Source organism: Pelodiscus sinensis, chromosome 5 (assembly GCF_052426305.1).
Source record: "Pelodiscus sinensis isolate ZL-2025 chromosome 5, ASM5242630v1, whole genome shotgun sequence".
Lineage (NCBI taxonomy): Eukaryota > Metazoa > Chordata > Testudines > Trionychidae > Pelodiscus > Pelodiscus sinensis.
The window spans coordinates 124,921,737-124,940,658 of record NC_143056.1 but is presented as its reverse complement, the minus strand read 5'-3'; the positions used below and the strand labels follow the sequence as shown (position 1 = coordinate 124,940,658).

Sequence of the window (18,922 nt, the reverse complement as noted above, 5' to 3'; positions counted from 1 at the left end):
TGCTGTGGAATTTTGCAGTTCACAAAACTAAACCTCCATTATCTGCACATAACTGCTTTAAGATGCTGAACAAATTTACGTCACAGACAGCAAACAAAACTGACAACATGGAAAATACACAGGGAAGTAAAACTTTGAGCGGTTGGTTGTTATTGTGGGTATGTTAAAAATAATATTTGTTTCTGTACAAGTGCAACAGAGCCCCATCAGCCCTCCTAGATTTTCACATTATAATTTGGGTTGTTTCACCAACTCAAACCAAGTAGGAGCTAGGAGACTCATTCCATTTTTACAAAGGCAGGCCGTAAGTAAATAGGGCACATTAACACTGTGGCTTCAGAGTTCTCCCAGACCCCTGCTTCAAAGAACTTGCAAATAAACTTTTCCTTCCACAGAACAGCTAGCTTCAAATGGGACATTACACATTGGAAAAATAAAAAAAGTCATTGGGAGTCCTAAGTCAGAACTGTACTAGATAGCAAAGATCTTCAAGCCTCAATAGTTTTCAATACCTCTCCCCAAACAAACTCTGAAAATTAATGGAAATCACTTGTCTGGAAGCAACCTGGCCACCCCCAGCCCAGAGCTATGGCTGGGACATTACAGGTTGGAAAATACATGCATAATATGCAAGACAAATGTTCTCAGACAAAATTAAACCAAAACTTAAGCAACTGGTGGAGGCAAGGTTAATTTTAGGAACTAAATTGATCAGACTTTAGCAAACTCAGAATTGGTAGGTAAGGTCCAATGGAAAACAAGGCTAAAGAAAGAGACAGTTCAGGAGACTTAGCAATTTTCTAAAAGATGCATTAAGAGTCTCAAGAGTAAACTATCCCACGGTATAGGAAAGATAAGATACCCACCTGATGTAACCACCCACCTGATGTAACCAGATCTTCAGTGACCAGAAACTCCAAAAAGAATCCTATTTAAATAAAAAAAAAAACCCTAGATCAAATTACAAAGGACAAATATTTAAAAACCGAGACACAAGCATGTAGGAACAAAATTAAAAAGGCCAGGACACAAAAGGAAATTAAGCTAGAGACATAAAGAGTAACAAGGAAGTATTTTACAAATATGTTAGAATCCAGTAGATGCCCAGGGTAGGCCTGTAACAGGGTGACACCTCCCACAAGCATCACCATTTAGCAGAGTGCAGGTTCCTGGACTCTGTCCATCTTAAAAGCCTTGCAGCTACTCTGTCTTCCAGCCAAGTGACACAGAGACAGCCCCACACAGGAGTCATCACAAATTGAGGCCCATCCCCAGTGCCTACTGTAGAGTGTCTCCGTTCAATTCTGTTCCTTCAGTTTTTTGCCTCACTCTGAGCCAAAGTGGTGCCTCCGGGGCTTTCCTTCCCAGAGACAACTCCTTTGGCCTTAGCTCAGGGTTTTATCTTCAAGTCCATCAGTCTCTCAGCACCTCTCCACTGGGAGCTGTCCCTGGTTCTGCCAGCCAACCACACCTTTTGATCTGAGGAAGTGGGTCTGGCCCACGAAAGCTCATCATCTAATAAACCATCTTGTTAGTCTTTAAAGTGCTACATTGTCCTGCATTTTGCTCCAACCACACCTGACTTTCTCCCTTCCAGATCCAAGCTGCAATTGAACTACCTCTAGTCCTGCAGCTCCTTTTGTAGTCCCTCCAGGCTCCTGATTGGCTGGTTTCCTCCTAGCCACTCTACCTGGAGGATTTCTCCATGGCCCTCTTGGCCTTCAGGTCTAGCCCCGTTATAAGGCCCTTTATTACTCAATGAAAAGGGAAATACAATAGTAAAAAATGCAGAACTAACCCAAGTGTTAAACACTTTCTGAGTTTCATTTTTCACCAAGAAGATTAGCAGTGTTTAGACAGTGAACATCAGTATAAAGATAGCATGGTCTGAAGCTAAAACATGAAGGCTACGTCTAGACCGGCATGATTTTCCGCAAATGCTTTTAACGGAAAAGTTTTCCGTTAAAAGCATTTGCAGAAAAGAGCGTCTAGATTGGCACGGACGCTTTTCCACAAAAGCACTTTTTGTGGAAAAGTGTCCGTGCCAATCTAGATGCAGTTTTGCACAAGAAAGCCCCAATCGCCATTTTCGCAATTGGGGCTTTTTTGCGCAAAACAATACCGTGTTGTCTACACTGGCCCTCTTGCGCAAAAGCATTTGTGCAAGAGGGCTTTTGCCCAAACGGGAGCAGCATAGCATTTCCGCAAGAAGCACTGATTTCAGACAGTAGGAAGTCAGTGTTCTTGCAGAAATTTAAGCGGCCAGTGTAGACAGCTGGCAAGTTTTTCCGCAAAAGCAGCTGCTTTTGCAGAAAAACTTGCCAGTCTAGATGCAGCCAAAAAGAACAAGGTAAGAATTACTTAAATGATTTAGATGTCTTTGAGTCAGTAGGGCCTGGTGAAATACATCCTAGAGTGCTTAAGGACTTAGCTAAAAAGATCTCTGACCCCTTTATCTTTGAGAACTCGTGGAGGTTGGCAGAGACCTCAGTGGACTGGAAAAGGGCATGTAAAGTATGTATCTAAAAATATGAATAAGGACAACTCAGGGAATTATAGACCAATTAGCTTAATTAATAGAGTAAACAATCAAATGATCAAAAGTGCTGCAAGACTATTAGTTGTTTTTTAAATTTCTGCGGCTTGTGTTCTCCTGGCCAGCAATGAATCCTCTACTCTAGGGCCCTACTCTAGACACTAGGGCCCAGACCCCCAAAGATATTGAGGGTCATAATTTAATAAGGATCTAGGCATAGGCCTTCCTAGACCCAGAGTGGAGGGTCACTGAGAAGGCATAGGATGCCCCCCCAAAGGCATGAGGAAGTTTTGCTCTCTATGACATGGCAGGCTCTTCTCCAGAGATAGCAAGGCTATGTCCACACTGCAGGCTTCTTGCGCAAGAACGGCTGTTCTCATGCAAAAACTTGCGGAGCATCCACACTACAAGCCCATTCTTGCATAAGAAAGTTTACAGTAGATTACCAGAAGAGAGGGCTTTTTGCACAAGAGTTATTCCTCTCCCCATGAGAAATAAGCCTTTTTGCGGAAGAGTTCTTGCACAAGAAGGGTAGTGTGGACAGGAACAGGGGTTTCTTGTGCAAGAAATCCCTATGGCTAAAATGGCCATCAGAGCTTTCTTGCGCAAGAAAGCATCCACACTGCCATGGATGCTCTTGTGCAAAAGCACATCTCTTGCACAAAAGCACAAGGCAGGGTGGATGCGCTCTTGCACATTAACTTTTGTGCAAGAACTCTTGCACAAAAAGTCTGCAGTGTAGACATAGCCCAAGTGTTTTGAAAGGCCTCAGAGAGGCCTTGTGTCTTCCCCTGTTAGTCTTAGAAACCTTATAAAATGGTCACCATAAACACAGATGAGGAACAGAATTCACTTGAGATCCATCAAGGGCAATAAAAAAAAAGGAATAAGAAAAGCATCTGAGAAAGGAACTGAAATTACAGTGTGTACGAACATGTGCATAGATGGGTGGGTATGAGAGAAAGGGGACCACAGCCACAGGAATCCTATGAAATTTAACAGCAATTCCTGACACACACACCCTGTGGTTGGAAGGAGTAATAATAATACCCAGGGAATTCCTTGGTCCCAGGCAGGCAAAGGCCACCTCTTACCGGCAGGAGAGGACTTCTTGTCAGGCTGGAGCAAACTCCTTCCAGCAATGCACAGAGTGTTGCAGACTCCTGGGAGAGCTTTGAGACCAGGCAGAGCAAAGAGGAGGAAATGAGGACCCCTTCGAGAGTACACAGAATCACTGTGCCCTGGAACCCCCCCCCAAAAAGGGGTCACCATGCCTAGGACATGTTGTCACAGCTGGCTACTCAGCAATACTGCTGAGCCCTGCTGCTCTCAGTATGAAGGTTTGCTGCTAAGAAGTTTAGCAACTGTAGAGAGCCTCCTGCTTCCTTTTAGCCTTGCCTGCTCCAGCTAATGCCTGATTAAATGCACCTGGTCAGGAAGCCCCCCCCCCCCCTCTAATTTTCTCCCAGCATGCTCTCTGATTTTGCTTTCCACTCTAAAGCAGCTCCCCCTCCCTCACCCTGCAGAGTAGCTTGAGAAAACAGTGCCCTGCACCTTGGGTAAGCACCATCCTCGCAGTGGCCTTTTGTGGCCACTTACCAGGGCAAACCAGACCAGTTTACGCCCACTGTGCATGGTGACTATGTAAGGCACAGGGCAACAAGGAATCAGGCCCCCTGTCCTGTGGATTAATCTGAGCCATGTTAAGCGTTTACCCTTCCCTCGTCCTCCCCTGAAGCCAGCCTTGCTCCAGAGACTGACCAAATTCTGCTCCCCAGTGTGAATCCACAGCACCCTCATTCAAAGCCCTGTGAGCTGCAGACGCTGTTTGTGGCCGAGCTGAGCATGCCCCGTTGTCTTCAGCAGAGCACAGGGCTTGTGGGAAGCCCCCCCAATTCAAGACTGATGCAGGGATTGCCTGCTGGCTCCTCTACCACCTGGATCCCTGCATCCTAAAGCACAGCTCCCCTTCCAGCTATGTCGCTACATGCAACTGGGAGCAACATTTGTTATTACTTCTGTCCCCCCCCCCCTTTTCTTCCTCATTCCATTTCAAACCAGAGCTTTTTAAAGCCACTCCCTATTTTGGCGAGATGCCATCCCATGTAAACATAACCCAGAAGCCTCAAAGTTTATAAAAAGCCCCAGTGCCCCACTGTACATAGACAGCATGTGGCAATGCTTAAGGAGAGAGAAAATAAGAGCAACTGCCTTGTAATTAGGCTGGCTGTAAATCGGGTCCTGGCAAGAGCAGCAGCCACTAATCACCACTGGGCCGCTAGGCAGGGTGGGGTGGGAAGGCAGCAGCTCCCCTGATAACAGCCCTGAGGGCCTTGGGGCTTCAGGTCCTGCTTAGACCCTGGAGGAAAGTATTTGAGAAGGAATTAAAATAACCTGCTTTAGGCGGTACAGGGAGTGGCAGGTTCCCTGCTCCTTGGGGAAGGAGCAGCAGAGGCAGGGTGGGGCTCCCCTCCTCAGAGAGCCAGGGATGTAGAGCCCCTCTGCCAGCTGACTTCACGGGGGCCCTGGGATCACCGATCGGCCCCCCGGCTAGAGCCCAGGGCTATTTCCCGTCAGGACAGCTTTTGCATGGCTCCTGCTGGGATGGCCAATGTCTGAGAGCTGCTGGTGTAACCACAAACACCTAGCGGGTGTGGTTCACTGTCCCACGTAGGGGCACTTACAGTGAGAGATAAGAACAAGGGAGCTCTACAGCTTGTGCTGAGAGCCAGCTGGCTTTGTAACTCAAGCTGTAGCAGCTCCTACACTAGGCTCCACAGGGCGCAGGTTTGAATCGGCCTGGTGGTGGTTACATTGACACGGGTCCATTTGGCATCTCAGTGGCGTTCAGACCAACTCCTGTCCCCCTTCCTCACACAGATCAGGAATCAGGAAGGCCCCTCGCAGTGGAAGGTAACACTCAGTGTGCTGTGTAATGGCTGCCGGTGTGCACAGACCGGGCCATTGGGACCAGGGCCATCCGAGTTCTCTGCCCACCCCCAGGATGGCCTGAGTTCACTGGGGCATCTGAACATACACAACACGGGCACATCCGTTCATTGGCATCCCTGCTAGCCCTGGGACACTGCAGGGACCTCCTGAGAAGCAAAACAGACCAGCCTAAGTTATTTACAGAATATCACAGTGTCTCCACCCTAGGAGACCACGGGAGGCAGAAGCCCAGCTAGATTAGAGGCAGGTTAATTGGTGGCCTGACCAGAACAAATAAACTCTGGACGAAGATGAGTGGTGAGCCAATCAAGGCTCCAGTGAAAGGCCTGAGAGCAGCTGATTCTCACCATTGGACACCTCCAGAATGCCTTGCACGTCACAGGTATTGGGTATTGGGTCTGGATAGCAGCCAATCAGAGCTCTGCTGCCCTGAGTCTGGCAGCCAAGGAGATTGTTTGTTTGGCAGGAACGGTGCACCCATTGGCATCAAAAGCCACAATATTGGGCTGATAATGATAGGCTACAGATCTTCTCAGTCTCCACAGCTTTGACATGTCATGCTGCCCTGAGCCGAACAGCCAAATGCAGCAAGAGGAGCATGAAAAGCAGTTGCAAACATCTGTGGGAAAACCCCACAGTTACAGTATTCTGTTCAGCTAAAATATACCCAATGTACCGCATGAGCAAGGAGGAGGGATGAGCTGAGCAAATGTGACTAAAGATTCAAGTTTCTTTAGGGCATCTGGGGGATATTTCATATTTGACAGGCCAGGAAATGCAGAATAGTAAATTGCTCCCTGAGATCCCCATCCTGGCTTTCCAAAGTGATGGGCAAACTTCCAAAGGGGCAGAGGAGCTATTCAGTGAGCATCATGCCCTCTGGGTGCTTAACTTTGCCTTGGCCTGGGGAGATGGACTGGATTCCCTCTTCTACCTTCCATGTCTATTATTCTCTCAACCTCCCCACAATTCTCCAAAGGGGCTGCACGGTCAGGTGGGACATTTTACAAAGATGGGCAGATTTCCATTGCTTTACACTTCTACTCCTGCCAAAAACCCAGCCACGCAGCCTTCCCTGGGGTTATACGGCTCTTCCATCTCACTCCTGAATGGAATCAAGGCAGGCAAAAATGGAGGGGGAAAAAAACCCCATGAAAGCAGAGGTTGGGCCATTTTCAAACTTGAAAAAAGTTTTAGGTGAAGGTGCAGGTTGGTTCTTCATTGACTAGACCCAGAGCACCCATCCCTTTGGGAATTTTAAGGATGATGAATTTGTAGGTCGCAGCCCAATTCATATCAGGTAACATCTCACAACTCCAAACTACCAGCTAGGGGGGTTGGTCCCTTGACAGGGATAGGTATTTGGATTTGAACACCCAGATGAATTTTTTTTTCTTCTTACCCTCCCCTCTCTCTCTCTCTCTCTCACACACACACACACACACACACACTTGTGCATGCTCCCTATATTCACTAGCCTCCCAGATCTAGTCCTGACAAGTACATTGTAATTCAGGCTGCAAGAGTGCACAAGGGTGGCAGGTCTGAATTAAGGCATAGGTTCTACAGGCCCATGTTTAGACCCTCAAGCTCTTGGGATACATGATCACAACAGAAGCTGACATTTCATTTAGAGCCATCAGTTTCTGGCCCTTCTTATGGTGAAATGTGAACCCAAGAACTGAGTAACTCTGCCACATTACCATTAGCCATGAGAAACTGTCACACACAAAGAGACTTGTGAGTTGTGAAGTTATTTAATCACTTAAATAGTAACAACCAAGGATAGACTGAGGGTGCAGCCGGCATGAGACACAGTAACAAAAGAGGAGGGTTCCCAGGGAAGTCCGTAGCGCGGGTCAAGAGCCCAGGAGAAGCAAAGACTAAAGGAGGATAAAAGGAGGAGAGGAACCACAGTGCACAGACTCAGCTGTTTTGGAACAAGCTTGGGCGGGAGTCCATGCAACCTACCACCCTGCAGTAGGAACTATTTTCACCCCAACTGTGAAATGAGTTCCAGGGCCCATGAATACCTCAGTGGTGCTCTGGTGAGCGTGAGGCATTGGTTGCTCTGGGTTACAACAACAGAGGCTGCAATGTGCAGTGCTTTGGTTTGCTGGATTATACTCGATTCGTTTTAGGAAGCTGCCGGAGAGGCCTGGGTGTGTTTCCAGGAGCCCCTGGGTCACTTCCTGTCGTCTTCATAAGCAAAGATCTTGTAGTTGAAGAAGTCCATGGACTCCTGAGCGAGCTTGGAGAGATGGATCACGCCTGTGATCGCCAGGGCGAGGAGCAGCAGCGGCAGCAGCAGGCTCCAGACTGTCGCCAGGATGTTGCAGCATTTGGCTCTGGAGCTGAAGTAGCGAGCAGTCTCGACGTCACCAGTCACCTTCCGGTCCCGCGCCTGCAAGAGCCAAGCCAGGATGGGGGCACCGAGTTAGAGACAGGGCCGGGGAGGCAAAGGATGAGGCACGGCCCTATGAGCAACAGAACTGGCTGCAACCACCGAGTGCCACTCTCAGCACCTGCCTGTCACTCACCTCGCTTCCGTCTGGCTCTGTAGCTGGCTGTTCTCTCCCCGCTCCACCCTCTCTGAACTTCTGTCAGGCTAATCCCGTGAGTCCAAGCAAAGAACTGACCCCTTCTCCTGGCACCCTCACTGTGCATGCCACAGCAAAGCAGCGTCACCCACTTACCCCACATGCCACCTCTGAATTAAGTCTCAGTGGGTGGCACCCAGCCAGGGGCCAGGAGAGAGGACTGTGGCTGTAAAAGTCACAAGGGACTGCTGTCAATTAAACTCCTTCCCATCCCGCTGTAATTTACACCTTCCATCACTCCTGAGTGTGTGAGCACCTGGAAATCCAACATACAGCAGCTTTGAGCCTAGCCCGTTGTCGACCCCAGCTCTGTCTCCCTCACACAGCTCACCGGCTTTCCTTTGCTATTGGCATCTGTTAGCAAATCAAATCCAAGGAGCAGCAGCTGCTCTGACCCTGTATGAATGATCCACAGCAGAGACATCTGGGATCAGAGAGTTTACCTCAGACCTCTCCTTCCCACCCCACCCTCTCCGAAGTGCTTCTTGCTGAACTTTATTAAATCCATTCCCAGCATTTTAGGATATCCTCCTCCCCCATTCCTGAACAGAGCAGATTCCCAGCTACAAGGTGTGGGAGATGCCGGAGTCTCTCCATATGGAGTGTGGTCCCCAAGCATCATCTGGAGCAGAGAAGTCAGTCCCCAGAACCTCACCCACATACTGACGGTGTGAAGTAGGGGGTAACAGGAAAATGCAATTGCCAGGAAAGCTCACAGCTTCCCTGCTGTGTGGGAAGCTAGCTGGGGATATAGAAGACACAAGTCAGCCTCAGGCAGCAGCAGGATGAGGTGCTAAAGGATGCTGCCCCAGCACAGGGTGCTGACATAATTCCTGGTGCTCTTTACACAAACGCTGCAATCAGCTTTTCTGCTCGTTCAGGCACAGCCACCGAAACAGGAGCCTCAGGCAGCCTGCCTGGGAACAGCCAGTATTTTACACTGTAGTTCTCATTGTTCGAGGGAGAATTCCAGCTAGTGAGCAGCACGGGGCCAGTTTCCTCAGACAGGACAGTGCCAGGCAAGGCAAGAGTTAAAGTTGAGGCAAACTGCAGCCAACTGCCAATAACAACTTTCTACTTTTCAACTTTCTACTGTGTCATGACATTCTTCCGGCAGCCCTGAGATTTTCCCCACCCCTTCCTGATTCGAGGGTGTATTGCACCTCCAAGCACACAGAGAGACCCCAGAATAGCTAGGTAACCTGGGTGAAGTCTATAATTCCTGGCTATCAGAGTCCCTGGGAAATCCTAGCCTCTCCAGATTAACCCAAGAGAATTGGAGTGTATCGTTCCTACCAGAGACCCCCAGGAAGGAGTCTCCAATTTAGGGATGTGAAGGGGTAACCGGTTACCCAGTTAGCAATACCCTCAATGTGTGATGCTTATCGGATAATGGTTAACTGTTATCCAGGAACAGCCTGCTGTGGGCAGACGGCTGTTCCAGCCCCACAAGTGAGCTAGGAGTCAGTAGCCTCACATGAGGGGTTGACGGGAGCAGAAGCAGCAGCAGCGGGGGGAGGGAGGGAGGGAGCAGGCTGGGAGTCAGCAGCCTTGCAAGGGGCCAGATGCGGCAGCCCTCCTCTCTCACCCCCAGTTGCTGCTACTGCCCCCTCTCCCCTGCATGAGGCTGCTGGAGCCCCCCAGGGCTGCGGGGGTGCTGGGGGGCTCCAGCAGGTCATGGCTGGTGTGGAGGGGGCTGCCCAATCAGTTAACTGGTTAAACTTAACATTTGACCAGTTAACTAATTACATGGGATTTTACATCCCTAGTCTCCATGTAAAAGTAGATGCACTGAGGTGCAGCCTTCCCAGCAGAGTCCCCTAGGAAAATCTGCAATCTCCACGTGCCTGGGAGAGACAGACACCGAAGGGTCCATTTCTGCACCAAGGCTTGTGTAAAAGAAGCAGAGGAGACCCGGGCTGTCTTACCTTGACGGAGTAGGCAAGAGCCACAAGGCCAAAACAACAGAGGTTCATGTAGATGGTGTTGAAGATGGACCAGATCAGGTGGTCCCGGGGCACTACGGAGGGGCCGATGGTGATGGCAGTGGAAGAAGGATCCTGCTTGCGAGACGTCATGGGCAGAAAGTCCTCACGAGGGTAAGACGTGTCCATGGTCCTGGAAGGGGAAATCCTCAGCTCTCCTGCACTATCAGCCTTTAAGGGAAGCCAGGGCAGGGCAAGCCCTTTTTATAGTGTCTCCCTGAGGCCCAGCTCCGTCTCTCTCTATATATAAAACAGGGAAATTACAGCCCTTGCCTGGCTGTGGTTCTCAGAAATGGTGGGTGAGAACTGAGAGGCGCATACTTGGGTTTGTAAGCCTGCCCTCCCCCGTGGATGGGGCGCTTTTTATAGCCTCGAGGGCTCAGGCCTCCCTCCCTCCCTGCAGCTTGAGGCACCAAGTCCAGGACCTGGCTTTGAACGGATGTGCTGCAGATGCTGCAAAGAGCCACGGGCCACACGGGACTGGGTGCATGGCTGTACCGTGCTATAACCCATCAGGGACTAAGCGGGAAGCAGGAGGCAATGTAAGCTCTCCCCTGTGCACTGACAGAACTCTTCCTTCTCAAGCATAAAAGGTCAATAACTCCCCGCCTCTGTATGTTTTTCTGTGATGCACATTGCCTTTGCTATATAGTCTAAAATGTACCATTCATGCCCATCTGCAGCTCTGAGATGTGAGGTGGGGCTAGGAGATTCACAAATGAAGCACCTGAGAAGGGCACAGCATTTTGAAATGGAGAGCTGTGGCTAGGGAGGAGCTGAAACAGAGCCAGCTTTGCAAACCCTGGCATGGATCCTCACAAGTATTTAGATATGAGATCTAAGGGCAACTGACATGGCCTATGTGGCACTGAGAGTAACCTGAATATTGCTGAAACAAAAAACAGGACTATGTAGCACTTTAAAGACTAACAAGATGGTTTATTAGGTGATGAGCTTTCGTGGGCCAGACCCACTTCCTCAGATCAAATAGTGGAAGAAAATGGCCACAACCATATATACCAAAGGATACAATTTTAAAAAATGAACACATATGAAAAGGACAAATCACATTGTAGAACAGAAGGGTGATGGGGGGGAAAGGTAAATGTCTGTGAGCTAATGATATTAGAGGTGATAATTGGGGAAGCTATCTTTGTAATGGGTAAGGTAATTAGATTCTTTATTCAAACTCAGGTGTAAAGTGTCGAATTTAAGCATGAATAACAGTTCAGAGAATCTAAATACTTTACCCATTACAAAGATAGCTTCCCCAATTATCACCTCTAATATCATTAGCTCACAGACATTTACCTTCCCCCCCCCCCCACACACACACACATCACCCTTCTGTTCTGAAATTTGATTTGTCCTTTTCATATGTGTTCATTTTTTTAATTGTATCCTTTGGTATATATGGTTGTGACCATTTTCTTCCACTATTTGATCTGAGGAAGTGGGTCTGGCCCACGAAAGCTCATCACCTAATAAACCATCTTGTTAGTCTTTAAAGTGCTACATAGTCCTGTCTTTTGTTTCAGCTACACCAGACTAACACGGCTACATTTCTATCACTATTCTGAATATTGCTGTGATCCCTGGTGTAAGAGACCGTCTCCCACAAAGGCAGGCTCGCCTACGTGGTGAGAAAGATCGGAGAGGCCCAGCAGATAGCGTGCGGCTCCACATTAAGGCCGTTACAGTCCTGGAAGAGCTTATGCTTGCCAACCAGCTGGTGAAATCCAAGTATAGAACGCACAGCCAACGTGGGGCTCGTGACTTATTTCTCTGGAACTCACACTCTTGAGTCACTGCCGTTGTCTGACACATTCATACCCATAAGTGACGGAAGTACTATTCATCATTAGCCACTTTACTGAAGAGTTTATTTCCCTGCATCATCTCACTATGTGGTCTCTTCGGGGTAGTGTGCAAATGAAAACATGCTCATTTCATTATCAGCTCTCTAGGTTTTCAGTATCGCCATTTCAGTGGCTGCTCCAGCTCTCAAAGCATGGCAGTTAGGGACCCCATTGCTGGTCCAGCTTCCGAACACAAAACAAGACTTGAAATCCAAAAGTAACCAGCTGACAAGAATTTGAAGCGTCTCTCTTTTCAGGATGAGCTTGATTTCAGCAGGACCTTGAGAAATGACTTGGTGGGATTTTTTGATTATCTTTATTAATGAGAACAGCATCGGACTGGACTTCAGATGTGTAAGGGGGTATCACAGGGTATTTCTAACGTTTTCAGCGTGTGTCCTCCCTCCTGTGTCCTGCTTCCTGAGCAGGCAGACCTAAAAGAGCTAAGCTGCTCCCTTTTATACAGGGCAGAGGGGACACAGTCTCTTTGGTCCACAGAGCAGAGTTAACCCATACAGTGCCAGTGCAGGGCAAGCACACCCCCATCATCTGGGGTCTGAGTTACAGCCGGTCCAGAAATTTTCACAGAAACAGTTCTCTCCTGGAAAAATAGCTGTTTTAACAAATCTTATATTTTTGTTTGTATCAATTGAAATTTTTTTTTTAAATCCACTTTGAAAAAAATGGGTGAGGTCCCATTTTAGCATTTTTTTAAATCAAAATTTTTCACTTGTTCATTTTTAAATGACTTTGCTTTGAAGTTTACTTTAATGTTGCATTCTTAATTAATTAAATAATCAAATGACCCAAACCCATTTGTTTTAAAACCTATTTTTCAATAAATATGAAAAATTTGGCATTTTGTTCCTTTTTGAGACCCCAAAACAATAAATATTCTATCCAGCTCTAATCTTGACCCATATACGTCAGGATGCTAGAGAGGGTCAGATACTAATTTCCCCTCTGACTTAACATTGCCGTGTCAGGCACAATAAGGACAGTTTATCTTTGTTTCGTTTTTCCAGCTGGCTGGGAGAGACTCACTGCTCTGGCCCCAGCAAGGAGCTGCTGCTGAACGAGAGGTGCCCCTTCCCCAGCCAGGCAGCTTAGCAGGAACACTGCATAGGAGGTCCTGGTGATTTGTCTCACAGAGATGAAGGCTGGAGGATGAATATCTTTTCAAGAGGGTAGCCACAAACCTGAACCTTCAGGTGGAGGAACTTGAGGAGCCTGAAGATACTTTCTTTGGAGTGCTAAGACAGGCAGGGTATGGCCACCTGATCTGCATGGAAGTACCAGGGAACATCACCTGATGCCCTCAGTGGCCTTAGGTCCTGCTAGGGACCGAGCCAGGCTGGGGGCTCTGATTGTCGGGCATGAAGGTGAGGCCTTAGATGTTCCATCTGAGAGGGAGACCGAGGTGGTGCTATGTCTGGCTTTCCTTTCTGGAGCGGTCCCACGGCTACCAGGATGAACAGCAGAAAGGCCAAAACTCAATTGCCCACAGCCCATGCCCTTTCTTAGTGAGCTCTAGAGCAGTGTTTCTCAATCAGTGGTACGAGTAACCTTAGGGATACTTGAGAGAAGCCTGGGGGGGTACCTCAACACAACTGAAATTTGGAGAAAATGGAATTTTTGTTTTAAGTTTTACCGTGCTTTATTATTTTTGTACTTTTTATACCCAAAACTTTCATTGCCCTGCCAGCTACAATTAAGTTGTTTAAATAAATGTGTTGCAATGGTAGAAAAAAAGAAGTGCGTGTCTCTGTAGGTACTGGGAGTACCTATATATTTTTAAAGGGGTACTTCATTAAAAAAAAAAAAAAAAAGCTTGAGAAACACTGCTCTAGAGAACTCCCAGACTGAAGTAGCTGAAAGAGCAGAAGCCAGGGTTCAAAGGGTGCTAGTTCAGTTGTTTATTCACTGAGATTTCACTGGGGTTGTAGAAAATACAAGTGACTGCTTTGCGAAGCAGACAAGATTTCAAACAGCAGAGCATTTCGTATCCTGTAGTTCCTGTCCTCTAGTGATTATGCAGCTCGTTTGCATTATGTCGCTTGTTTGCATGCCAGTCCCACCCAACAGATCAATATCCTCGGTGCACTAATGTTCTGTTTTACAGCACAACCTATCAAAGAAATTAAGCGAGAGCACCAGAATGCAGCACCACAAGATGGCGCTGAAGCATGGTGTAAAAAAATGGATGAAAGGGTTAATATGAAACTAAGCAAGCAATTTTATTTATGTGAGTCTGGAGTAATTAATAAACCGTTTGTCAGTTCTGGGCATTCTTTTGAAAATAAAAACAAAACATTTATGAGAAGGGAAAAATTTTATTTGAAAACAGCCCCCCCCCCCCCACACACACTTTCATATTTCTGCTGAGAAGAGCGCTACAAAAATAACTCCACAGAGAAAAATCGGAATCACCACAAGCAGAACTAAAGTGACGATTCCCAACAGCAACAGGGTCTGGAAGGGCTTTGGAAGCCAGAGTGATGCAAGGCCCCTCCACCTCTACAGCAACCCCCTCCATCCTGTTAATGGAGGACTTGGATGGTGGCACTTGGGAAGGGGATCAGCCGGGCGGAGGAATGTAGCTCTCCACAGCGCAGACAGAACTGCTGGGATCCAGACACAGAACAATTGAAACATCAGGAGAGCTCTGCTCCTTCATCTATTCAGTAACTGAGCCCCCCCAGCCCTTAATATACACAGCAGGACAGAGGCAAGCAGAGCAAGGGAACATGCAACTTGGTGAACCATCCAGCTGGGGAGAATCTTGAGGGTGGTTCGGTGGATGTCGTAGAACTACGGCTGTAACATGTCTTGGAACAGTAAGACTAGCCCGATGACAATGAACAGAATCAATGCCAAGAGGCCCAGTACGAGTGCCGCGATGTTCAGCTTCCTGGCCGTCTTGCCATAGCTTCCTGCTCCAGAGGTGTCGCCCAAAACTTTACAGTCTCTGGCCTGTGGGAGGAGAGGGGGGGGAGGATAAGGGAAAACAGCGAGATGACAGATGCTTAGGCTGGCTCTTCAGAGTGGATATTCCATGTGCTCATCAACTCGGAGTGTCTGGCTCCAACTAAAGCAAAATACAGGACTATGTAGCACTTTAAAGACTAACAAGATGGTTTATTAGATGATGAGCTTTCGTGGGCCAGACCCACTTCCTCAGATCAAATAGTGGAAGAAAATAGTCACAACCATATATACCAAAGGATACAATTAAAAAAATGAACACATATGAAAAGGACAAATCAAATTTCAGAACGGGGATGTGGGGGGGGGGGGGATAAATGTCTGTGGGCTAATGATATTAGAGGTGATAATTGGGGAAGCTATCTTTGTAATGGGTAAGATAACTAGAGTGTTTGAGACCCACGTGTAAAGTGTCGAATTTTAGCATGAATGACAATTCAGAGGATTCCCTTAATTACCTGCATCCTGCTTCAAAGACCTTTGAAATCTGCACTTGAAAGGGAATCTCGAAAGCGCAGCAGAACAAAATATGCAGAATGCCTAAAAGGTGGATGGAAATTAAACTATGCAATTAGAAGTATAAATAATTCACTTGAAAAGTCAACTTGAAGTGTGCAACAAAGGGAAAAGTGTGCACTTCTAGGTTTGCAAGATGGTGGGTTACTTACAGAAATAAAGATTTAATACATTTGCAATTCCAAAGGGTGGAGGGGAGAAATCAGGTGTTACTAGAAACCCCAAATGTTATTAAAAAAACAGCAAAGTACAGTAAACTTCCGATAATCCAGCACCTTTGGGACCCAGGGGGTGCCGGATTATCAGATATGCCGGACTATCGGAAGGGGGGGCTATGAGGAGTCTGGGGTGGGGCGGGTGCCACCCCAGTCCCCTCATAGCCCCCCCTTCTGATAGTCCGGCTCTGTCCAGGCGTCCCTGATTCAGCCGCTGCTGAAACTGACCAGCAGCGGCTGAATCGGAGAGGCCTGGGGCAAAACAGCTGGAGTGCTGCCGGGCTGGTCCGGTAGCACCGACCCTTAGCGTGGCGAGACCAACCATGCAGCACCCCAGCTGCTCTTGGGGACACCTGGGGTAGAGCAGCTGGGGTGCTGCCGGTTGCTCTGCCCCGGGCTTCCTGGAATCAGCCGCTGATCAGTTTCAGCAGCAGCTGACTTGGGGACACCTGGGGTACAGCAGCTGGGGTGCTGCCAGGTTGGTTCCCGCAGCGCCGAGCTGCGGCACTACTGGACCAACCTGGCAGCACCCCAGCTGCTCTGCCCCGGGGTTCCTGGAATCAGCTGCTGATCAGTTTCAGCAGCAGCTGACTTGGGGACACCTGGGGTAGAGCAGCTGGGGTGCTGCCAGGTTGGTCTCTGCAGTGCCGAAATGCAGTGCTGCGGGGACCAACCCTGCAGCGCCCCAGGTGCTCTGTCCCAGGCGTCCTGATTCAGCCGCTGTTGAAACTGACCAGCGGCTGAATCAGGACGCCTGGGACAGAGCACCTGGGGCGCTGCAGGGTTGGTCCCCGCAGCACTGCATTTCGGCACTGCAGAGACCAACCTGGCAGCACCCCAGCTGCTCTACCCCAGGTGTCCCCAAGTCAGCTGCTGCTGAAACTGATCAGCAGCTGATTCCAGGAAGCCTGGGGCAGAGCAGCTCTGCCTCGGGCTGACGGGCTTCCTGGAGTCAGCCGCGGGTCAGTTTCAGCAGCGGCTGAATCGGGGACAGCTGGGGTGCTGCCCAGTTGGTCCTGCAGCCCCCAGGGGCAGCGCTAGGGGACCTACCTGGTAGTTCCCCTAGCTGCTCTGCCTCCGGCTTCCCCAATTCAGCCGCTGGTCAGTTTTAGCAGCGGCTGAATCGGGGAAGCTGGGGGCAGAGCAGCTCCAATGGTCCGGCTGCCCGAAGCACTTCCGGGTTCCTGATGGTGCCGGACCTTCAGGAGTGCCGGACCGTCAGATGCCGGACCATCGGAGTTTTACTGTACAACTCTTTTGGATATACAGATGCCTTGGGAAACGTACCAGCAAGAATATGAAGCTAGGGCAGACTAAAGGCTCTGAAGCAGAAAAGCAAACTGTACATATTTTGATCATAATTTTTGCATTCCTGTGGCTGTCAGTCTATCTTAGTGATCTAGTTTTAGAAAAGTTGCTTTGGAGGAGGATTTCCTGCAAAGCAGTATAACTAATTTTAAAAATACTCCAGCAACTAGTGGGATTTTCAGAAGCATATAGGTGCTGTTAAGTTAAAAAAAAATCTGACTAGTAGTGAATATTCAGGGGACCAAGTTCTGCCCACAAGTGATGACCCTTTTCCATGCACTATAGTGTTGTGTAGAAGTAAACTTTTTACACCAATCCATTAAGTCATAGAATCATAGAACACTAGAACTGGAAGGGGCTTGGAGAGATCATCAAGTCCAGTCCCCTGCTCTCACAACAAGACCAAGAACCATCACAAACCCTTCAGGAATGGGGAACCTTTTTTAGATCAGGGGCCACTGACCCACAGAAAAAAATCAGTCAGGCGAAGAAAAAAAACCCTCACTATCGTGGCCCCTGACTGAGAAAAAGACAGACACTTCTGACATTCCCCTTGCATATCAGAGTTTGGGGGGAGCCCAAGCTTAGATTTTTGCAAACTCCAGCCCCATAGTGGGGCAGCAGAGGGCAGGAGGCCCAGTGAGGCAGGAAGAGGCCTTGAACCTTGGAGGCCATTTCCAGACAAGCTGGAGGGCTGCAGGCAACCCCCCAGACCTAAGGTTCCCCACCCCCGCTTTAGGTCATATGAGCCCAGAATAAACACGTGCTTCACAAAACACTTTAGCATTAAGAACGGGGGGCCGTATGCTGCAACCCACCCAGGCCCTGCTGACCTGGGAGCCACGTGCTTGCAGGCGCAGCTCCCAGTCACGTTTTCAAACCTGAGTTGCTATTGAGAACACAAGCCCAACAGCCCAAGAACAGCGCAGGGGGGGGCCCGAGGGGAAGGACAAACGTGCCCACCACTGTACAACGGGCACCGCCAAGAGCAAAGGCCCGATGCCCCAGGCCCAGCGGGCTGCAGGAGGCGGAGTTCCACGGCGGGCGGAGGCCGGGCTCAGACACGTGCCCGCGGGGCCAGGCTTCCCGCAGCGCACTGGGCGGGTGCCTTGGGGCACTGGCCTGGCCAGGCTGGAGCGAGGGTTCGAATCCGCGTCTCCCCGCAGCCTGGCGGAGCAGCCTGCCCTGGCCCGGCCCGGCCCGGCTCACCTTGACGGAGAAGACCAGCGCCAGGAAGCCGAGGCAGCAGACGTTGAAGAAGACGGTGTTGAAGAGGGACCAGAGCACGTAGTCGCGGGGCTGCTCGGCGGGGACCGCGCCGCGGGGAGCCGGCTCGTCCAGCCCTTTGGGGCCGCCGGGGCGGGGCTGCAGGTCGATGCTCACCGCCCGCGGGCCGGGCTCCATAGCGCCGCGCTGCCGGGCTGGGCGCCTCCGGGACCACGAATCCGAGACTCGAAACTCATGGGGACCCCCGAGGGGGCGGGAGTGTGAGCGGGACACGTGGGTGCTTCCGAGAGCCCCAGCGTGGCTGGACCGCGCGGGCTGTTACACTCCTGGAGGCATTTACACTTCGCTGATGAGTTGGTGAAATCCAAGTCTAGACCCCACAGCCCACGCTGTGACCCGCTCCTCAGCAGCCCGCCCGGAGTGGAACTCACTCTCCTGAGCAGAGGGGGTGGTAATGTTTAAATGGGGGTGGGGGGGGGGCACGCCAAGATTTTGGTAAGCGGTCAAGGGCTGCATTTGGGTGGAGGGGGCACCGAGTCTGGGACAGCAGGTGGGGTGTGGAAGGGAATTTGGAATAGAGGGCTGGGGTTTAGGGGGGAGTGGAAGGGAGTTTGGGTGAAGGAGGGGGCTATGATCTGGAGCAGGAGCGTGGGGTGCAAGCTCCAGGAGAGGTTATGGGTGCAGAAAGGATTCTGGCCTGGGGAGAGGGGAGTAGGACTTTAGGCAGGGTCTGGGAGGG

General features: G+C 49.6%; 2 protein-coding genes across 3 annotated transcripts; both read right to left on the bottom strand.

Moving 5' to 3' along the window:
• Positions 1-7,215: 7,215 nt before the first annotated feature.
• On the bottom strand, positions 7,216-10,389 carry IFITM5 (interferon induced transmembrane protein 5). Its single transcript, XM_006131656.5, has 2 exons — positions 10,017-10,389; positions 7,216-7,892 (listed from the first exon to the last, which is right to left on the bottom strand). The coding sequence occupies exons 1-2, from the start codon at positions 10,200-10,202 to the stop codon at positions 7,674-7,676; spliced, it is 405 nt and encodes a 134-aa protein (XP_006131718.1). The 5' UTR covers positions 10,203-10,389; the 3' UTR covers positions 7,216-7,673.
• Positions 10,390-13,829: 3,440 nt separating this feature from the next.
• On the bottom strand, positions 13,830-18,638 carry LOC142829261 (dispanin subfamily A member 2b-like). 2 transcript variants are annotated; one of them, XM_075928352.2, is made up of 3 exons: positions 18,166-18,638; positions 15,376-15,457; positions 14,770-14,905 (listed from the first exon to the last, which is right to left on the bottom strand). In XM_075928352.2, the coding sequence occupies exons 1-3, from the start codon at positions 18,358-18,360 to the stop codon at positions 14,892-14,894; spliced, it is 291 nt and encodes a 96-aa protein (XP_075784467.2). In that variant the 5' UTR covers positions 18,361-18,638; the 3' UTR covers positions 14,770-14,891. The 2 variants fall into 2 exon arrangements, with proteins under 2 accessions (XP_075784466.2, XP_075784467.2); XM_075928351.2 differs by lacking the exon at positions 15,376-15,457 and having other exon boundaries at positions 13,830-14,905; positions 18,166-18,626.
• Between the last annotated feature and the right edge of the window lie 284 nt (positions 18,639-18,922).